This window comes from Panthera leo, chromosome B2, assembly GCF_018350215.1.
Source record: "Panthera leo isolate Ple1 chromosome B2, P.leo_Ple1_pat1.1, whole genome shotgun sequence".
Classification (NCBI taxonomy): domain Eukaryota; kingdom Metazoa; phylum Chordata; class Mammalia; order Carnivora; family Felidae; genus Panthera; species Panthera leo.
In genome coordinates this window covers 89,207,620-89,229,327 of record NC_056683.1, presented here as the reverse complement: position 1 = coordinate 89,229,327, position 21,708 = coordinate 89,207,620, and the positions used below count along the sequence as shown (strand labels likewise).

The window sequence follows — 21,708 nt, the reverse complement described above, 5'->3', positions numbered from 1 at the left end:
ACACAACGCTGGACAAAGGGTAAGCTCTTGATAAATGTGTAATGAACCAATCAGACCAATATCCCTTGCTTAGGAAAGGCAAAGATAGTAAGGCAGGGGCACATCCATGGACAATATGCTCACCTGGAGAAGCAGCTGGGCATGAGTAACAAACAGTGAAGTTGTGGTAAATCAGGGTAAGGCCAAAGAGGTTCTGAAGGCCCCGTATGGGCAATGAGATTCTGAAGGGAGCAAGGAAGAGGGACAGAGGACAATGGCCCTGACTCTTTTTTTAATTAATTAATTAATTACTTTTAAGTAGGCTCCACACCCAGCATGGGGTTTGAACTCACAACCCTGAGATCAAGAGTTTCATGCTCCACCGACCGAGCCAGTCAAGCATGCCGGCCCTGATCCTTTTATCCATTGAAGATATGAGTTCAGTCCAGCACATTAAGAAATTAAACAGACTGAAATGTAACCAATTCAGAAAAATTCATAAATAATAAGAGGCTAGTATCGGAAAAAATGGTGACTCAGATTACATAACTAACTTGTCAAAAAGAACATGTTCTTACCAAGGAAGACCCCTGGGCTAGATGGACTACAATAAAACCCTGTGACATCTGAATTTTAAGGCACATTTTCCTGGTTTTATCACTTTTTGTTACTAACTGGGTGACTTTCCATTTGGAAGATCTGGTCGGTCTATCAAGAGAGGTAAATAGTACCCCATTTTCAGTTTGTCCACCTTTACTCACTGCTATAGTCACATTCTTACTTCTGCATTAAAATCTGCATTAAAAGATTCTATATCTCTCCCCCATTGTCTCTCTCCCCTGCTTGCTCTCTAAAAACAAACAAACAAATAAATAAATAAATAAATAAATAAATAAATAAATAATTTTTTAAGTTAAAAATAAAAAAAAAATAGGGGTGCCTGGGTGGCTCAGTCTGTTGAGCATCTGACTTTGGCTCAGGTCAAGATCTCACAGTTCATGGGTTCTGACCCTGCATCAGGCTCTGTGCTGACAGTTCAAATTCTGTGTCCCCCTCTTTCTCTGCCCCTCCCCCGTTCACGCTCCGTCTCTCTCTCAAAAATACATTAAAAATTTTTTTTAATATAAAAAATAAATGTATTGGGGCACCTGGGTGGCTCAGTAGGTTAAGCATCCAACTTCAGCTCAGGTCATGATCTCACAGTTCGTGAGTTCAAGCCCCATGTCGGGCTCTGTGCTGACAGCTTAGAGCCTGGAGCCTGTTTCAGATTCTATGTCTCCCTCTCTCTCTGCTCCTCCTCCATTCATGCTCTGTCTCTCTCTCTCCTTCAAAAATAAATAAAAACATTTAAAAATAAAATAATAAAATAAAATAAAAAATGTATTAAAAAGAAATAGCCTAACCCAAAATTCCCAAAAAAGTATTCCTTCAATTAGAAATTCCAGAAGATGTTAATAAATAAGGTAACTTGTAAATAAATTTCAGAAACACTGAATTAAATATAGACAAACAGGCTTCTTTACTGCAGGACTTCTCGGAGTCTTAAATTAATATGCATTATAAATCTCGAAGACAATAATGCCTTATGCAGCATTTTGCCAGCATATTTGAAAACCCTTTTTCATGCCACCTACTTTGGGATGCCTATGATAAATCTCTTGAATGCTGACTGGATATTCCTGAACCAGTTGATCAGTAGCTACTGGTCCATGATAGAAGAAGTAGATATTAGTTCCTAAGACTATAAGCTAGCTTCACAGCTCTCTGTCCCCATACAGTACATGACAACCCTGGGCAAGGTCTGCTCCCAGCTTCCCAGAAACCCCACAAAGAAGTGTCAGTTGCCAAGACGAATCAGCTGTAGTCCAGCAACCTGCATCCTTGTGCAGGAGGAATGGAAAATTAAGTAATGCAAGTTGAACACACTAACGTGTCAAAAAACCCCAAGGAAATCTTAACAAATATCTATTATCTCATCATCCATCTTTTGACTAGATTGAAATATCAGAGGAAAGCAAGACTGTACCAGAATTTTAAATAGTCATCCAGTTTTATTCTAAATGGGATTAAATTGAAATTATGGGTCAAAAGTGCCCTATGGAAAATTGAAAATTATGGGCATATAATTCCATTGGGAAGAAAAGACGAAGGAAGGAAAAACAGCAGCGCTGAAAAAATCACAGCCAAATTTTAGTGCAAGTTTGGAAAGCTGGCCACCGGGACCCAGAGGTAAAACTGGGAGATGAATTGCAGTGGACTGTGTGATTTTCCAAGTGCTGCCTCACAAAGACACCCCTTGTAAGAAAAGCAGTCACTGGTGACTGCACATAAATTGCCCCATACTGTAGGGCAAGTGACCTACACACAGGCGACAGCTACTGGACTGGTATGGAGTTAAATCCAAAACTGGTTGTCTCTAGGCCAGGCACAGTGAAGAGGCTAGGGGAAAGCCTCCTCTCCTTCGCTTCCAAAATCTTTCAGATGGGAAATCCCACCTTCCTATGGAAATGCCTCTGACTTTGAGAGAAGCTACTTGAGCTGAAAGGATATAGGTGTGAATGCAGAGATTTACCTAATTGTTCTATTGTATTCCATTCTATTCTATTTCAATTCAAAGTCTGGAAATTCTCAATAACATTTATTTATTTCCTCCATTCAAAATGTTGGTAAAATGCAGTTAATTCTGTTTTCATAACTAAATTCCCAGTTTTCTCATTTTCCCTAATATGGGGTATCTTTAAAACTATCATCTATTGGGGTAGGGGACATTCTTGCATCATATAGTTTCCTATTTATTCTAAAACCAGATAAAATTTGTAAACTCAGTTTCCCAAAAGTTTTAGATTGAACCATTGATTCCAATCTTCTATTCTTTATCAAGCTTGAAAATAGCTGTTCTGCCCATCTAGGTTTGGGTAGAAGATAGATGGCCAAAAGAAATAGAAGTCATGGATAACCCAGAGCCGTACATGTGTTCCATTTTTCCTAAAACTTCAATAGTCCATGAAGTTATTCTCCAGGCCCAATCTGGTCATTGATACACGAGGTGAGATGGTTATAACACCACATCAGTGGAAGCCAAAACCTGATTCAGTGTAACTTAAAATAAAACATTGTTTGAAAGACTGTTAGGATGTCCTTGGAACCACAGTAGAGGGGACGGCCATCTTGCCAGCGCAACCCAACGAAAAGCCACTAGCAGCTGCCAGAACGAATTGGAGGTCAACCAATCACCCAGCGACAGCACGACCTGATGCGGAAAAGGCCCACCCGGACCTAAACCCGGAACCGCTGCAGCTTAAAAACCCCACCCCACCACACATGTGTGCGACTTCCCTGACTCCTCTCTCTCTCTCCGAGTCACGGAACCTCGCCCAAGACCTTAGTTCCCAAATAAAGCCTTTGACTGCTAAAATCTTTTAGCCTGACTCCTATCTTTACCCTGCCTTACGCCTGACCCTAACAAAGACAACCTGTATTTTTTCACATCTATAAGGACCGTGATAATATGCCGCCTAATATTCACCTTTTAAATACTTCCTCCAAATTTATTGGAACCATTCCTCAATTTTCAAACACATTACATTGTGATACAGGCCTGCATGAAAAAATCAGTCACTCTCTCCAGTGAGGCTCTTTCATGCTAATTCATTTCAAAAGATTACATAAAAATACCTATATGACTCAAAAAATTACAAAATGTTGCCAATCTTCAGCCTAGTAAAAGCACACACTTGCAGTTCTAATATGCCTTCTCCTCTTCTGACCATGAACCAGTTTCTACCGTTGGAAGTCCGCTCCAAGTAGCCTTTTGTTTGTTTGTTTGTATCTGCCTGAGGCAAGGCCAGAGGGCTGGGACTATAAAAGTATCTCCCATTCAGAAGGAAGCCCTCAGGCCTTTGTGCCAGTAGATGTGCAAAGAAGCTTAAGTAAGTGTGGGAAAACAGCAACTGTGGTTCAGAATTTGCCATAAGGCAAGACCTAACACGGTTTTTTTCTGGTTTTCCACAGACAGATGGAATAACAGCATAATAGATGTGGGCAAAGGGTCTCCTGAGCTATTCTTTCAATTGTACACACACAACAGAGACAGTAAAGACACAAAGGGACTGTACTTAGGAAGGAAGTGTCTCCTTCAGAGCAAAGCCGTCTATCGTTCATTATTTTCATCAAAAAGTATGAAAAGAGGTTTGATGCAAAATGCTCTGATGCTTCCTCCTCGAAGGTCAGTACATTTGTTTCTGAGGGTCAAATGTGCTGCATGGTTACCAGTCTTCACTCTCCGTGCAGCAGGCAGCTTGGGAAAGGACAGCCAAGATTTTCATAAGGCTGTGTCTTAGCACCACCTTAAGTCCTAAATCTGCCCCTTGGAAAACCAGCTGGATATCAGCCACTGGATATCACCAAAGCAAAGGACAACCAGAAGAGCCTCAGGAATGGGTTCAGCCACACCCATCCAGCTGAACCATATTTTTACAAAGCATTAAATTGAACTGTCACTCAAAATAAACGGGAACAAGAAGGGCAGAAAAATTCCTAAATATTTTCTAACATTGTCTCACCAATGACTTTTTTTAATCAGTTAAATCATGACTGTTGAACAACTGAAGAAAGAAAGGATAGCAGAAAAGAGACACTTTTTTCCAAATGACTTAGACAAATGGAATAAGATTGGCCATGAAATTATCATTGTCGAAGCTAAGAGATGGATACATGGGGCTTCATTACATAATTTTGGCTATTTTTTGTACATGTTTGAGATTTTCTATGATAAAGTTTTTAATTATATTTGTATAATTTTTCAGTTTTTCAAACAAAATGTAGCATTGTTATAGTGTTATGCTCATTTTAAAGATTTTTTTTTAAATCTGGGGGCGCCTGGGTGGCTCAGTTGCATCCAACTTCAGTTCAAGTCATGATCTGACAGTTCGTGGTTTCAAGCCCAGCATCGGGCTCTGTGCTGATAGCTCAGAGCCTGGAGCCTGCTTCAGATTTTGTGTCTCCCTCTCTGTCCTTCCTCCACTCATACTCTGTCTCTGTCTCTGTCTCTCTCTCTCTCAAAAATAAACAAACGTTAAAAAAAGTTTAAGATTTTTTAAACCTCAAGTTAAGACAATAGTCTGATGAAAAAAAAGAATCTGCTCCCAAATACACTTATTCCCATAAAATAAGTTGCCAGCCGATACCTAAGAGGGAATAATGTAACTATATTATCCTGTTAAAAGGTTTTAAAATGATTTGGGGAGTTTTCCCAAAAACTTTCTAAGTTTTTCTAAGCAATATGATCTTAAGTCCAAATCTGTGACATGGAAAGGAACTAAAAATCACCATATTCTATCCACTAAGAAGCTCTGCTTAAAATCACATGTCTCTGAAAAAGTCAACCTGCTCTCTAGTGTCCACTAATATAGACTGGCACATACCAACCACATTTCAGCATAATTTCAGCCCGTTCTCAGCATATGTTTAAATTCAAAAAGAAGAATTTTCTCTTTTTTTTTTTGCCAGCCTACCTCTATATGTATATACATACTGTGAGTGTGGCATATGTAATCCTTTTTTTTTTTTTTAATTAGAGTTTCTTCCATCCTTATTGAGGTATAATTGACTAATAAAAATTGCAGGTATTTAAGGGATACAACTTGATGTTTTGGTATATGTGTACATTTTAAAATAATCACCACAATCAAAACCAATTTTGAAGGTTATTCAGCAGTAATATTCAAGCACAAAAGATTTATTGTAAACCCTTTGAATATTTTTTCAAGCAGGTTCCCCTTATGTCATTCAACTGAAGAAAACGCTTATGATTTAATGTTACCAATATATAGTACATCTTTGGGCCAAGAACCAAAATAACACGGCTTTAAATAAAACTAATAAGACAAGATTTCTGGTTAAGCCTAAAAGTGATATTTGGAGAGAAGTACATCATAGTTCAGGAAAATGGCTGGATTGTTTTTGTCTATGTAACTGAAAGCAATGGAATAAATAAAATTGTTTCATGAACAGGCTGTGGCAAGTTTTAATACACCAACTTATAACGAAGAGAGACATCTTCTACTCTGTTAAGAACAGGAGGTAAAAAATAAAAATTACCATTTGAAAACTTATCAACATTAGGAAAAAATGTTTACAATCATCGACACAATAAACACATTGTGTCCAACAGGGCAGTAGGTGCTCAGTAGACAGACATCACAGAGATAAAAGCCATGTTCTCCAAACAAATGCATTTGACAATGAAACATCTGTAAAGTGACCATTGGTGCTCTCTTCATTAAAAGTAAAAATTTGGGAGGAAATTGGAATGTATTTTCCCTGACAAGTTCCTCATTCATTAGTACGAAACTTAATATCTTAAATTTCCTATGTCAGAGTTCTATGATTAATATTTAAATTCTAAGAGTTAACAGAATTTTAATAAGGAATAACATTTCTTATCTATTAATAACAACTCAAAATATATAATCTATTTGGTTTTTTGATGTATTGCCTATATTTTCTCATAAAGAGAAACTGAAAAGTATGCACATCTGTTTTCATTATAATTGATGTCCCTTATTCATATTATACTGAAAACATCTATATCTGAGTATCATTCTCAGCCCTCTCACATCTTCCAAAGAAGAAAGGACTAAGAAGTGGTCAGCCTAGTAGCTCCCTGCAACAATAACTCCCCTTGGATCCAGGGGGAGTTTAGAGGAAACAGTAATAGATGTGCCACTCAGCCACACAGCATCACAAAAGTAGTAATTACCTACAAAACCTGCTGCTTCCCTCTCTTTTCTGTTTTCCTCTCCTGACATTCCCCCAAGTGGTGTGGATGGTGAAATAAATAAGCCTCAGTGAGACCAAGGAGAATTGAAACAGAGTTATATGCTGACATTTGAAAAAGAAAAAGAAAAGAAAAACAAAGTAATCTGAGGGGAAGTGTTTCCATTATTGTTATAGGAAATATAAAAATAGATATAACTAAGTACACATTAGTATTTAAGTTGAACATTAATTTCCTTTGGTGTGGTGTGTGTGCTCCACTATATTGACCATGGACATCTGATGAAACCCAAATTCCAGAATGCTGCTCCAGTTGCAACAAATCTAAGAAAGAGCTTTCTGAACAGGATTCTGGTACATCCATATCATTCTTCTCCCAAAGAATGATAGCTCTGATTCTTAATGATAATGGCTATTTACTGACAGGTTTATAAATATTAATGCAGAATCGCCATATGAGGAAGATACTATTATTATTCCAATGAACACAATGTTATTACATGATGTGACAGGTAGAGTGTGGCATCACCCAGCTCTTCCTGGAGGGCACAGAGGATAGGGGAATGTCCAGAAGATTTACCTTGAGCTGAGACATGGAGGATAAGTCAGAACTCAACAGTTAGACTAGGGTGTGTGAACTGCATCCTGTCAGAGGGACAGCATGTGCAAAGACAGAGAGGTTTGGGTAATTACTCACAGCTACAAGAAGTTACATATGACTGCAGCAGAGGAGAGCCATAGGGGCAGTGACTAGAAATAAAATTTTAAAAAATTCCCAAAGACTTCGGTCTACCAGGTTAAGACATTTCAGCTTTATGCTTCAGGCACTGGTGAGCCACTGAGGGACTACGATAGATGATGAGGTTTGCATTTTAGAAAGATCATTCTGATGGTAGCTTAAAGGATAGATTTGACTGAAACCAGGTTTAAAACAACATAAGCTGAGAGGTTAGTTTAATAGTCAATCCAGAGTAGAAATAAAGACAGTTTGACTAAAGTAGTGGCTGGACAGAGGAAAGAGATATTTAGGACAGAAATTAGAGAAACTCTGTATTAATAATAATACTTCAAACATGCTCATAAAACACTTTTATATATATTGTATCACTGATCCTTACAACAATCCTGTGAAATAAGTAGGGAAAGTATTATTATCTCAGTTCCACAGATGAGGAAACTGAGGCTCAGAGAAGCTTCAGTGGCTTGCTCAAGTTCCCATGGCCAGCAAGCAGTGGATCTGGGAATAAAATTTATGTTGGCTGGTTCTAAAGTCTCTTATACACAAAACTCAAAGGCTCAATGAGAAACTCTCTAAACAAAGAGAAACAAACAAACAAAATGCATGGCATTAGAATTGCTCACCAAGGGGCACCTGGGTGGCTCAGGTAGGCGTCCAACTTCGGCTCAGGTCATGATCTCATGGTTCATGAGTTCAAGCCCCATGTCGGGGCTGTGCTGTCAGCTCAGAGCCTGGAGCCTGCTTCAGATTCTGTGTCTCCCTCTCTGTCTCTGCTCTCCCCGGCTCATGCTCTTGCTCTCAAAACTAAATAAACACTTTAAAAAATGTTTAATACTTAAAAAAAATTCTCATCAAAAAATTTATGAAAAATTATGTTATAAAAAGTGTGTATTTTCTCACAGAGTAGAATATAAAGATCTCACTGAAATTCCAGTCCAAACTTTCACTAACTGAGCAACTTCCTGAGCTTCAGGAAACTTCTTCAAGAGTGTAGTTCAAAAAAATGCTCCACATCACTCATCATCAGGAAAATACAAATCAAAACCACAATGAGATACCACCTCACACCTGTCAGAATCGCTAACATTAACAACGCAGGCAACAGATGTTGGCAAGGATGCAGAGAAAGAGGATCTCTTTTGCATTATTGGTGGGAATGCAAGCTGGTGCAGCCACTCTGCAAAACACTATGGAGATTCCTCAAAAAACTAAAAATAGAACTACCCTACGACCCAGCAATTGCACTACTAGGCATTTATCCATGAGATACAGGTGTGCTGTTTCAAACGGACACATGCACCCCAATGTTTATAGCAGCACTATCAACAATAGCCAAAGTATGGAAAGAGCCCAAATGTCCATCGATGGATGAATGGATAAAGAAGATATGGTATATATATACAATGGAGTATTACTTGGCAATCAAAAAGAATGAAATCTTGCCATTTGCAACTACATGGATGGAACTGGAGGGTATTATGCTAAGTGAAATTAGTCAGAGAAAGACAAAAATCATATGACTTCACAAAAATCATTTGAGGACTTTACGAGACAAAACAGATGAACATAAGGGAAGGGAAACAAAAATAATATAAAAACAGGGAGGGGGACAAAACAGAAGAGACTCATAAATACGGAGAACAAACTGAGGGTTACTGGAGGGGCTTGGAAAGGGGGGATGGGCTAAATGGGTAAGGGGCATTAAGGAATCTACTCCTGAAATCATTGTTTCACTATATGCTAACTAATTTGGATGTAAATTTTAAAAAATAAAAAATAAAATTAAGAAAAAAAGAGGGTAGTTCAAACTCTTCATTCTCCCATGTCTTGTTAGAGGTGGGAGACACATGATTTGAAAGGCTTAATGCTGGGCTCTCTTGTATTTCCCCAGGTCTCAAACTTTACAATAAATGTGAAAATAGTTTAACATGCTATTACTTTTTAAATTCTATTTACCTTACCCAAGCAAAATCTTTTGCATATTTGTTAACAATCTGACCTCAAATAAACACACAGAATATATTATACACAGGCACTGATTTCCATCTTTGAAATATAACATTTAATATACTCACATTGTCATCAAGCTCTTCTATGTGCAGTATTTTTGCCATAAAAGTTAAATAAAGACACAAAAGACAGCTATTTTATATTACAATCAAATGATATATTTTGAACTGTTTTTCAGCCTTTGGGATTTATTTCCCCTCTTTTACTTCAGTGGGAAGGGGGGTTCTTCTCACTTGGTTACAGATTTCCTCAAAAGATGGGGAGAAGGAATTACTTTTCTTGTCTCTATTAATCTCTGTGTCCCACCCATCAAGCACAGTGTTTGGAACAGATGATAAGTATTTTATTTAACTGAATTTAATTTTCCCAATATTCTTTTCTGACACATGCTTGTCCCTAGTAATCATTATCCATGGAAAAGTACTGGCTTAAACTAACAGTAAATATTAGTTATGTTTTATAATTTTCACCTACGTAGTAAAGATTTACAAAGAAAATTATATATACGGTCCCTTTCTAAAGAAGAAAAAAATCTAGATTAATAGCAAACCTATAATATAATCCTTGGGCGCCACAGCATAGAGGACACCCAGTACTCCAAGATGGCGTCATCTCTACCAGTGAAGGAGATGAAGCTCATGGATGTGAAGTTAGGAGAGCTGCCAAGCTGGATGCTGATGAGGGATTTCACCCCTAAAGCCATCACTGGAGAAATTCAAAGAGGTTACTATCGGTATTACAAGTACCTGTATGCCAGAGCGCTTGGGTGGCTCAGTTGGTTAAGCATCTGACTCTCGATTTCACCTCAGGTCATGATCTCACCATCAAGAGATCCAACCAGAGTGGCCTCTGCACCTACAGTGCGGAATCTGCTTGGGATTCTCTCTCACGCTCTCTGCCTCTCCCCCTCATGTGTGTATGAGCTCTCTCTCTCTCAAAATAAGTAAATAAACATTTTTTTAAAGTATGTCAACGTGAAGAAAGGGGGGCATTGCTGGGATTTCTATGGTGCTGGCAGCTTATGGGCTATTCAACTACTGTTCTTATAAGGAACTCAAACGTGAGCAGCTATGCAAGTACCCCTGAAGGGCGCCCAGTGTGGAGGCACATATGGCATTCTTGAGCATGACCTTTGCCCAGTACCTTTGATTTCTTTCATATCCTAATTCAGAATTAACATCCAATAAAAGAAGACTGGTACTTGGGAAAGAAAAACCTACAAGAACTCTAATAGAAGCTAGAAAAGCTGGCATAGAGCAGATCTCTAAAAAAGAAGTGCTGAATAAATGTAAATGGAAAGATTAAAGATGGATATTTAGGGCACTAAAACCACTTCCATAGGAAGCATTCCTGATTAGCTTTAGGACCTTCATTTTTTTTCAATGTTTATTTATTTTTGAGAGAGAGAGAGAGCGCGCGCGTGCACGCGCACATGTGAGTGGAGGAGAAGCAGAGAGAGAGGGGGACACACAGAATCCAAAGCAGGCTCCAGGCTCAGAGCCGGCAGCACAGAGCCTGACTCAGGGCTCATACCGCAAGATCATGACCTGAGTCAAAGTCAGATGTTTAACCAACTGAACCACCCAGGCGCTCCTGGAGTGTCAATTTATTATACACAAGTTAATTCACATGCTTCTTAATTCATTTATGACCTTTATCCAGGGAACCCCGATGCTTGGAAGAGGTGACAAGCAGCCCAACATGTTTACATGAGGGGATCGCGGGGCTGAATTTGGGAGATTCAGTCTTTGGAGGACTTCAGGGTATCAAATGACTGTACAATAGCTGTTTAGGAGCGACATTTAGGCTTATAATGCTGTGACTGGGGAAAGGAAACACATTATTAACTGGTTGAACCTCTCTAGACCTTAAAAGTACAAACTTCTAGGGGCACCTGGGTGGCTCAGTCGGTTAAGTGTCCGACTTCAACTCAGGTCACAATCTCGCGGTCCGTGAGTTCGAGCCCCACGTCAGGTTCTGGGCTGATGGCTCAGAGCCTGGAGCCTGCTTCAGATTCTGTCTCTCTCTCTCTCTCTGCCCCTCCCCTGTTCATGCTCTCTCTCTGTCTCAAAAATAAATAAACGTTAAAAAAAAATATTTTTTTTAATAAAAAAAAAAAGTACAAACTTCTGTGGGTGTCTGGGTGGCTCAGTTGGTTAAGTGCCAGACTTTGGCTCATAATCTCATGGTTCATAGGCCTGGGCCCATGCAGGGCTCTGTGCTGACACTTCAGATTCTGCATCTCCCTCTCTCTGCCCCTCCCCACTCACACTCTCTTTCTCAAAAATAAATAAACATTAAATTAAAAAAAAATTTTTTTTTAAGTACAAGCTTCTGAATAGATTTACTCCTGTTTTAGCTCCATCCCTGTTTTGGGGGACGAGTGATAGATTTGAGGAAACCCAGATGTGAGGGTTTTGTTTTTCCTTCTCTGCCACAAAACTCACTGGATAAATGGCCTCTTAAGTAGATTTATATTGGTGTTTCCAGATAGAACATTGCAGGGAACATACTTATACTAAAGATTATTTGTTGTTTATCTCAAGCTTAACTAGGTGTCTGTATTCTTATTTGCCAAGTTTGGCAGTTCTAATTTTTGTGTACCTTGAAAGATATTCACATTTCCCACATGTATGTATTTTAAGAGGAATAACATCTCTGGATTTGTAGACTAGGACCTTCATTTTTTTTTTTTTTTTTAATTTAAGTAAATTCTGCTCCCAGCATTGGGCTGGAACTCACCACCCCAAGATCAAAAGTCACATGCTCTACCAACCAAACCAGCCAGGTGCCCCATTTTAGGACCTTCTAAGAGAGAAATATTTAGTATCTGAGACTTTCATTTCTATATCAGAGAACAAAAAAGATCAAAAAAGAAAGAACCTCTGATCTTTTTCAAGGCATTAAGCTAGCTTAGAGATTTTTTTGGTCACATTTCTGCTATAAAATAAATTCTTATTCTCTCTAGCTTATGTATAGATTATTAAAGTATAAATATGTATTTTGCTTAACATGGAAATTATTTTCATAAAACAAGCTTAACTGTGATTTATTCTTAATTGCCATTGCATTTACACAGAACTAGCTTTACTCTCTGCCTATAAAGCCTAATGACCACATAGTGCTATTACACAAAATTTATAATTATTCTTTAAAAAAACAGACCAAACTAAAATGGGTTTTACAAGGATCATTAGTATTCCCTGAGCTATTAAGAGATGTCCCCAAAAGAAATGGTTCCGTGGTCAAAAAAACTGGAAAATGCTGCCATTCATTCAAGCATTCCACATAGAAAGTCATATTTCAGTTAAACACTCTATTTAACTATGTTTAATTCAGTGTTTCCCAAAAGCATTTGACCATGGAAACATCTTTTCAAATAACATCTATTAACATCCCATGTAATCTTGGACAATATAGGCTCAACAAGTCCCACTTCTCTAGTAAATGACAAAAGTCATTCAGACCACCTCACCTCCACCAAATTAAGTGTGTAAAGCACAATTCAAGTCAGGTTCCATGTACAGATGATTGAGTCACCAGAGTCAAGAAAAAGACTATAGACCTAACTCAAAACTCATATTCATGGAAATCGACATAGCCACTGAACAGGCCAGTGAAACACCATGTCTGATTCTTAGAGGCGAGAGATCTAGACCTCAGGTAACACTTATGAAAAGAGAAATGGGCATCTAATACCTCAGTTGATTCTCCTTGCACACAGAAAAAACAATAACTAGGTCGGGATAAAAAGGGGGCCTCCAGGCCTGAAGGACAACTGGTATCTACAAGACAAAACAAAGAACAACAGTGTCCCTGCCACCAGGCTAACCTTTAGAGCTGAGTTACAATTCTAGAAAAGAAATCATGATACTCATGGGAAAGTATGACCAAAACTGAGTAGGACAGAAATTCATCCAAAAGGCAAAATTGGCACTCAAAGACTGAGCACTGGATACCAAGCTCTTGGCAAGATCAGCTAACTTTGGAAGTAGTAAAGATGATTCACAAAGTGGACACCGAATCCAAAATCTAGGGTGGTATAGCTCGATTTAAGCTGCACAAGATGGCAGAGCCAACTTTGTTGATATACATTCCTTGTCTCCAGAAAAACAGGTTTAAGTGGTTAAGATACAGCTTGTGGCATCAGTGGTTCTGGCTCGAGAAAATACCAAGCAGAGAAAAGAAAAATTAGGTAGAGGCTGACATTTTGAGATTATCATCCATTTCTTAGAAAGAAATGGGGAAAAAAAGTTGCCATGATTCAGAAAAGATTGGCAGCCCTCTTTTTTCCCTCCTTTTCTTTCTAAGCCATTTCTATTATTCCATCTCTATTGCTCCCATTCTGCTCATTCTGCTCTTAAAAGACAATGAAGAAGAGAACTAAAGCATAACCTTCTCCCAAATCATTCACACAAGGGAATGGAACATCTCAAAAGCAGTCTGATGTATACTATTCTAGCAGAAAACCTTCTTCTGTAGAATCACTGGCACACCATGCTTACCAGGTCACCTGGTTCCACAGTCTCTCATTTAATTTAGCAGTCATTTATTGCCCACCCAGTATGACCCTAGCACTGTAAGAGGCACTAAAAGGGAACCAAAGCAAATGCAAAGCTCCAGAAAACTTAGAGTTTAAAGATGCAAAAAATTTATGAGAGACAATTTATAATCAAGTACTGAATAATCTCCTCATTACAACTTACAAAGAAGTGAAGAGCTCGTACATAAGAAGTAAACACAGAACCACAGAAGTTACTGTAGAAGTTCCTCTATCTTCTACTGGTATATCTAGTTCTATGAAAACATGGATGTGTTTCCCCATATTCTGTAACCTAGATTACAGTTATAGGAGAAATAAGAAAAGGAAACTACAGTTTCCTTTAATTTAGACTACAACAATAGGAAAGAGCTTCATGAAAGGTAATATGTGAGCTAAGCCTTAAAGGAAGAACAGAAGACATTCCAGGTGTGGGAGACTGACAAAGCACAGCATGTGCAAGGGACAGAAAGATATTCACAGAGGTTCCATTTGGAGGATTATGGAGACAACAATAAATGAGACCAAATTAAGGAGAAGTATACACAGAGGAGTGGGGAGTTGGCAATTGAGAGGCTGTGTAATTGTAAATTCTTAAAGATAAATTCACAGAATCACTGAGTCAGAGAACCACAGGCTTACAAAGGATCTCAGAAATCATCTAACACAATTTTCAACTCAGTACAATAATAGTATCCACATGTGATCATATAGCCAGAAACTATGCAGTAAGGGAAAGAAAATTCCCCATCTCTCAAGGGAAAGAGTTTAGATTGTTAGAAATGTCTCTTTATGAAGTTACCATTGTTTGCTGAAATTGATCTATGGAGATATATAAATATTTTTAAATATGTCATCCCATTTTCACATGCCAGGCTGTGAATAAGTAGCACTGCTCAGCAGAATATATGAGAAAGGTTGGTGACTATCAGCCTCAAGGAGATCCCCATCCACAACTCCAGACATCCACCTCAGTCCAAGATACCCTTAGAAATTGTGTCTTTTCAAACAAACTCTTTACTTTCATAAGATAAATTCATACCTGAACCTCTCTCCAAGTTGCTCTGACTTAGACTGCACATGGGGTCATACAAGACTACAACATTAGGGTTTTCCCAAAATGGAATCTAATCTCAAGAAGTGAAAAATTAAAAAAAAAATTAAAAAATGTTTAAAAAAAGAAGTGAAAAATACAAGCAGCCTTTGACCAAAATATATCTGATTGCATTTGTGGATCACATTTCTCCCTGCTGGTGGAAGAATATGGTTCTATTAGGGAATGTGTTGGTGACTCTGAAGCATGTCAGTTTAGTATATTGCTTCCATTACATTTCTGCAAAAATAGAAAATAAACAGTGTTCTACTTCAATTATATGAGAGTGGTTTTTTTTTTTTCCATTTTTATTCCTTATCTCTTGTCCATAAGGAGTCCCCATAACAGGGCATGGGAAATTCACTCTTTTTGCAATTTCAATTTTTCTACTGAATGAACTATTCCCCAAACCATATAAATCATCAAGGAGGGAGAAGATCAAATATGCCACAGTGGTCCCTTCATAATCATACAAAGCAGGGTTTCTCAACCTTGGTACTATTGATATTTTGAGCCAGCCCATTCTTTATTGTGGAGGACTGTCCTATGCATTGTAGGGTAGTTAGCAGCACCCCTGACCTCTGCCTCCTAGATGCCAGTAGCACCCTCCATCTCCAATCATGAAAATGACAAATATCCCCAGATGTTGCCAAATATCCCCTGGGAGTCAAAACTGTCCCTTGTCCCTTATACCCACGAATATAAAGATACAGTCTTGGTTAAAATCTACTCTGGGCTCTGCATTCCAGGCACATTTTTAAAGTGGTAGTGGCTGCCATTTCTGGCTTACATCCACTTAAAATCTGCTGTTTATTCCAATCTCTTCAGAGAAAAGTGTGAACACCCTGTTTCTTGACAAATGACTTTGATTATTAGATTGTACCACAATGTGTATCAAAGTACAAGGACAGAGCTTTAGCTCTGCTGTCAAGACAACCACTGCCTCTTCAAGCAAAAAGAAAAAATCAAAGACTTGTAGGATGCCAGTTGAGTTGGAACCTTAAGCCAAAGGCAAATGCTGTGGCCATGACGGAGCACCTGGCACTTCCCAAAGAGGCTGAATACTCAAGAAAATTGAGACTTCAAATAAGCTTCCACCTAACAAGCTGCAATTTTGTTTCATTGGGGGGAGAGTAGGGGCTGAGTTATGGGAAGAAACCAGAGGAGAATTCAACATGACAGACCATTTGCTAATTCAGGGGGAAGGATTTCAAGACAATCTTCAGAATGCAGCAAGACAAAAGCATAATTATCTATAATTACTGCTTACCAGTAGCACAGATTGATAACAAGCTTCCTCCGCCAATCTTACCCCGCTATTATGAGAAGAGGCGATTAAACTAATTAACAAATCAACTTTTCTGTGCAACACTGGGTTCAGTAGCAGAAAATAAGGAGAATAAGCTAGTTATTCAATGAAATAACTAGGGATGAAATAAGATAGAAATCTGAAGTTAACAACAATATGAATAGGCAGCTTAAATAATTGATAAATGCATACATTTTGACATTAGAAAATCTGATGGTGCATTGGCAAATATTGGACTATTTGTTTAAAGCCACAGTTTAAATGGAAAGGACTCTACTGGATCATAAAAGCATATACAATTATAACACTCATGCATAGTCTTTTTATATGTGACACTTACAAATATAAAATAATGCCTCACTATTGAGAAATCAGACTGTCAGGAATTTCAGCCATCTTGATCATGGATACTAACTCAAAAGGAATTTTTTAAAAGTCCTTTCAGGGGTGCCTGGGTGGCTCAATCGGTTAAGAACCCGACTATTGATTTCACAACTCAGGTCATGACCTCATGGTTCATAGGTTTGAGCCCTGTGTCGGGCTCCACACTGTCAGTGCAAGGATTCTCTCTCTCCCTCTCTCTCTCTGTCTCCCCCTGCTTGGGCTCTCTCTCTCTCAAAATAAATCAATAAACTTTACAAAATAAAAATAAATAAAAATAAAAAGTCTTTTCAGCAGCAAAGTCACATTACTCTATAGGAAGAAGAAAAGAACTACTCTCAGACCATCACTATATTTTGTACTCCTTTCAAGTCCCCTACATTTGAGATATTACATTGCCTTGTAATCTGTCTCTAGACTAATGCCTTCATATACATCATAGATACTCAGTAAGCATCTTTAGCAATGTTGACCAAAGTGGTGGTCACAACCACATGTGGCTACTGAGCACTTGCAATGTGGCTAGTGCAACTGAGAAATTGAGTTTTTAATTTTATTTAATTTTAATTTATTTTCATTTAAAATGCATACTCTGTTTACTGGGAAACTTTTAAATATATTTGGAACAACTTGGATATGTGAATCTACATTTTCAACTGTAAACTTTATGAAATTTAAGTAAAGAACAAGTATCTAATAAAACCAGTATCTACTAAAATTTAGCATTGGAATTGAGATGTGCAGTAAGAGTAAAATATACAACAGATTTCAAAGATTAAAAGGAAAAAATGAGTGTAAAATACATCATAATATTTGTATGCTGATTACATGTTGAAGTGATATTTTTATATACTGTACTGGGTTAAATAAAAAACAATTACAGATCATTACCCCAGACTCTTCATTTTGCTTGATGCAACTATGAAAAAAATTTTTAATTACGTATTTGACTATCAAATAGGACTGGTATTTAGAGTGAATGAATGATATGCAACATATAGCAGCATATTGGAAGCAGCAAGAGAAAATCTACAACTAGAGGGACACAAAAAAAATCAAAAAAGCCATTTAAAGTATAAGTATATACTCTGGGATGTAGCAAAGGTGGTCACAAGAGGGAAATATAGCAATCCAGGTCTTCACAAAGAAGGAAGAAACGTCTCAAATAATACAACCCAACCTTACACCTAAAAGAGCTGGAAAAAGAACAGTAACTAAGGCCCCAAAACAGCAGAAGAAGGAAAATAGTAAAGATTAGAGCAGAAACCAATGATATCAAAATAATAATTAAAAAAAACAGTAGAACAGATCAATGAAACCAAGAGCTGGTTCTTCGAAAGAATTAACAAAATCGATAAACCCCTAGCCAGATTGATCAAAAAGTAAAAGGAAAGGACCCAAATAAATAAAATCACAAATGAAAGAGAAGAGATCACAACCAACTGCAGAAATACAAACAATAAGAGAATATTATGAGCAATTATATGCCAACAAATGGGGCAATCTGGAAGAAATGGACGAATTCCTAGAAACATATAAACTATCAAAACTGAAACAGGAAGAAATAGAAAATTTGAGCAGACCATAACCAGTAAAGAAATTCAATCAGTAACCAAAAATCTCCCAACAAACAAGAGTCCAGGGCCAGATGGCTTTCCAAGGGAATTCTACCAAACATTTAAAGAAGCCTTAACACCTATTCTTTTGAAGCTGTTCCAAAAAAATAGAAATGGAAGGAAAACTTCCAAACTCATTCTATGAAGTCAGCATTACCTTAATTCCAAGAGCAGACAAAGACTTTGTAAAAAGAACCATAGACCAATTTCCCTAACGAACATGGATGCAAATATCCTCAACAAGATACTAGCTAACTGGATCCAACAATACATTAAAAGAATTATTCACCACCATCAACTAGGGTTTATTCCTGGGATGCAGGGCTGATTCAATATCAGCAATCAACATTGACTGATTGGCAATCAAATGTACGTGATACATCACATTAATAAAAGAAAGGATAAGAATCACATGATCCTCTCAACATATGCTGAAAAAGCATCTGACAAAATACAGCATCCTTTCTTGATAAAAATCCTCAAGAAAGTAGGGATAGAAGGATCATACCTCAAGGTCATAAAGGCCATGTACAAAAGACCCACCACTAATATCCTCAATGGGGGAAAACTGAGAGCTTTCTCCCTAAGGTCAGGAACATGACAAGAATGTCCACTCTTACCACTGTTATTCAACATAGTGTTGGAAGTCCTAACCTCAGCAATCAGCCAACACACACACACACACACACACACACACACACAGGCATCCAAATTAGCAAGTAAAAAATCAAACTCTCACTCTTCACAGATAACATGATACTCTACATGGAAAACCCAAAGACCCCACCAAAAAAATGCTAGAACTGATACATGAATTCAGCAAAGTCACAGGATATAAAATCAATGTAAAAAATCAGTTGCATTTCTATACACCAATAATGAAGCAGCAGAAGGAGAAATCAAGGAATCTATGTCATTTACAATTGCACCAAAAACCATAAAATGCCTAGGAAAAAACCTAACCAAAGAGGTGAAAAATCTATACCCTGAAAACTATAAAAAAATTATGAAAGAAATTGAAGAAGACATACACAAAAAAATGGAAAAACATTCCATGCTCATGGATTGGAAGAACAAATATTGTTAAAATGTCAATACTACCCAAACCAATCTACATATTCAATGTAATCCTTATCAAAATAACAACAGCATTCTTCACAGAGCTAGAACAAACTATCCTAAAATTTGTATGGAACCACAAAAGACCCTGAATAGCCAAAGCAATCCTGAAAAAAAACAAAAACAAACAAAAAACAAAAAAGCTGGAGGCACCACAATGCCAGAATTTAAGCTGTATTGCAAAGCTATAATCATCAAGACAGTATGGTGCTCGCACAGGAACAGACACATAGATCAATGGAACAGAATAAAGAACCCAGAAATGGACCCACAAACGTATGGCCAACTAATCTTTTACAAAGCAGGAAAGAATATCCAATGGAATAAAGACAGTCTCTTCAGCAAGTGGTGCTGGGAAAACTGGACAGCGACCTGCAGAAGAATGAAGCTGGACCACTTTCTTACACCATACACAAAAATAAACTCAAAATGGGTGAAAGACCTAAATTTAAAACAGGAAGCCATCAAAATCCTTGAGGAGAACGCAACCAAAAACCTCTTTGATCTTGGCCAACTAATCTTTGACAAAGCAGGAAAGAATATTCAATGAAATAAAGACAGTCTCTTCAGCAAATAGTGTTGGGAAAACTGGACAGCAACATGTAGAAGAACAAAATTGGACCACTTTCTTTCACCATACACAAAAATAAACTCCAAATGGATGAAAGACCTAAATTTAAAACAGGAAGCCATCAAAATCTAGAGGAGAAAACAGGCAACAACCTCTTTGACCTCGGCTGCAGAAACTTCTTACCTGCTATGTCTCCAAAGGCAAGGGAAACAAAAGCAAAAATGACTATTGGGACCTCATCAAGGTAAAAGCCTTCTGCATAGTGAAGAAAACAATCAGCAAAACTAAAAGGAAACCGGCAGAATGACAGAAGATATTTGTAAATGACATATCAGATAAAGGGTTAGTATCCAAAATCTATTAAGAACTTATCAAACTCAACACCCAAAAAACAATTAATCCAGTGAAGAAATGGGCAAAAGACATGAATAGACACTTCTCCAAAGAAGACATCTAGATGGCCAACTAACACATGAAAAAATGCTCAACATCACTCATCATCAGGGAAATACAAATCAAAATCAATGAGATACCACTTCATACTTGTCAGAGTGGCTAACATTAACAACTCGGGCAACAACAGATGTTGACAAGAATGTGGACAAAGAGGAACCCTTTTGCACTGCTGGAATGCAAACTGGTCCAGCCACTTTGGAAAACAGTATGGAGGTTCCTCAAAAAATTAAAAATAGAACTACACTATGACTCAGCAATTGCACTACTAGGAATTTATCCAAAGGATACAGGAGTGCTGATTCAAAGGGGCGCATGTACCCCCAATGTTTATAGTAGCAGTATCGACAATAGCCAAAGTATGGAAAGAGCCCAAATATCCATCAACTGATGAATGGATTAAAAAGATGTGGTATAGGGGCGCCTGGGTGGCTCAGTCGGTTGAGCATCCGACTTCGGCTCAGGTCATGATCTCAGAGTTTGTGGGTTCGAGCCCTGCATCGGGCTCTGTGCTGACAGCTTGCTCAGAGCCTGCAGCCTGCTTCAGATTCTGTGTCTCCTTCTCTCTCTCTGCCCCTCCCCCGCTCATGCTCTGTCTCTCTCTGTCTCTCCAAAATAAATAAATGTTAAAAAAAATTTTTTTTAAAGATGTGGTATATACAAACAATAGAGTATTACTCAGCAATCAAAAGGAATGAAATCTTGCCATTTGCAACAATGTGGATGGAACTAGAGTGTATTATGCTAAGCAAAATAAGTCAGAGAAAGACAAATATATGATTTCACTGATATGTGGAATTTAAGGTACAAAACAGATGAACATAAGGAAAGGGAATCAAAACTAACATAAAAACAGAGAGGGAGACAAACCATAAGAGACTCTTAAATACAGAGAACAAACTGAGGGTTGCTGGTGGGGTGTTGGGTGGGGGGAGGGCTAAAGGAGTGAGGGGCATTAAGGAGGACACTTGTTGGGATGGGCACTGGGTGTTATATGTAAGTGATGAATCACTAAATTCTATTTCTGAAATTATTATTACACTATGTTAACAGATTTAAATTTTTTTAAAGTATGAGTATGTATTCTTACCTATTTAAGAAGTGACTAAGAGTATCAATTA

At 37.9% G+C, this 21,708-nt stretch overlaps 1 protein-coding gene across 1 annotated transcript; it reads left to right on the top strand.

Moving 5' to 3' along the window:
* Positions 1-10,107: 10,107 nt before the first annotated feature.
* On the top strand, positions 10,108-10,591 carry LOC122220730 (ATP synthase subunit f, mitochondrial-like). Its single transcript, XM_042940403.1, is given in 2 exon segments — positions 10,108-10,247; positions 10,450-10,591. Coding segments are annotated over 2 exon segments (282 nt in total).
* The last annotated feature ends 11,117 nt before the right edge of the window (positions 10,592-21,708 follow it).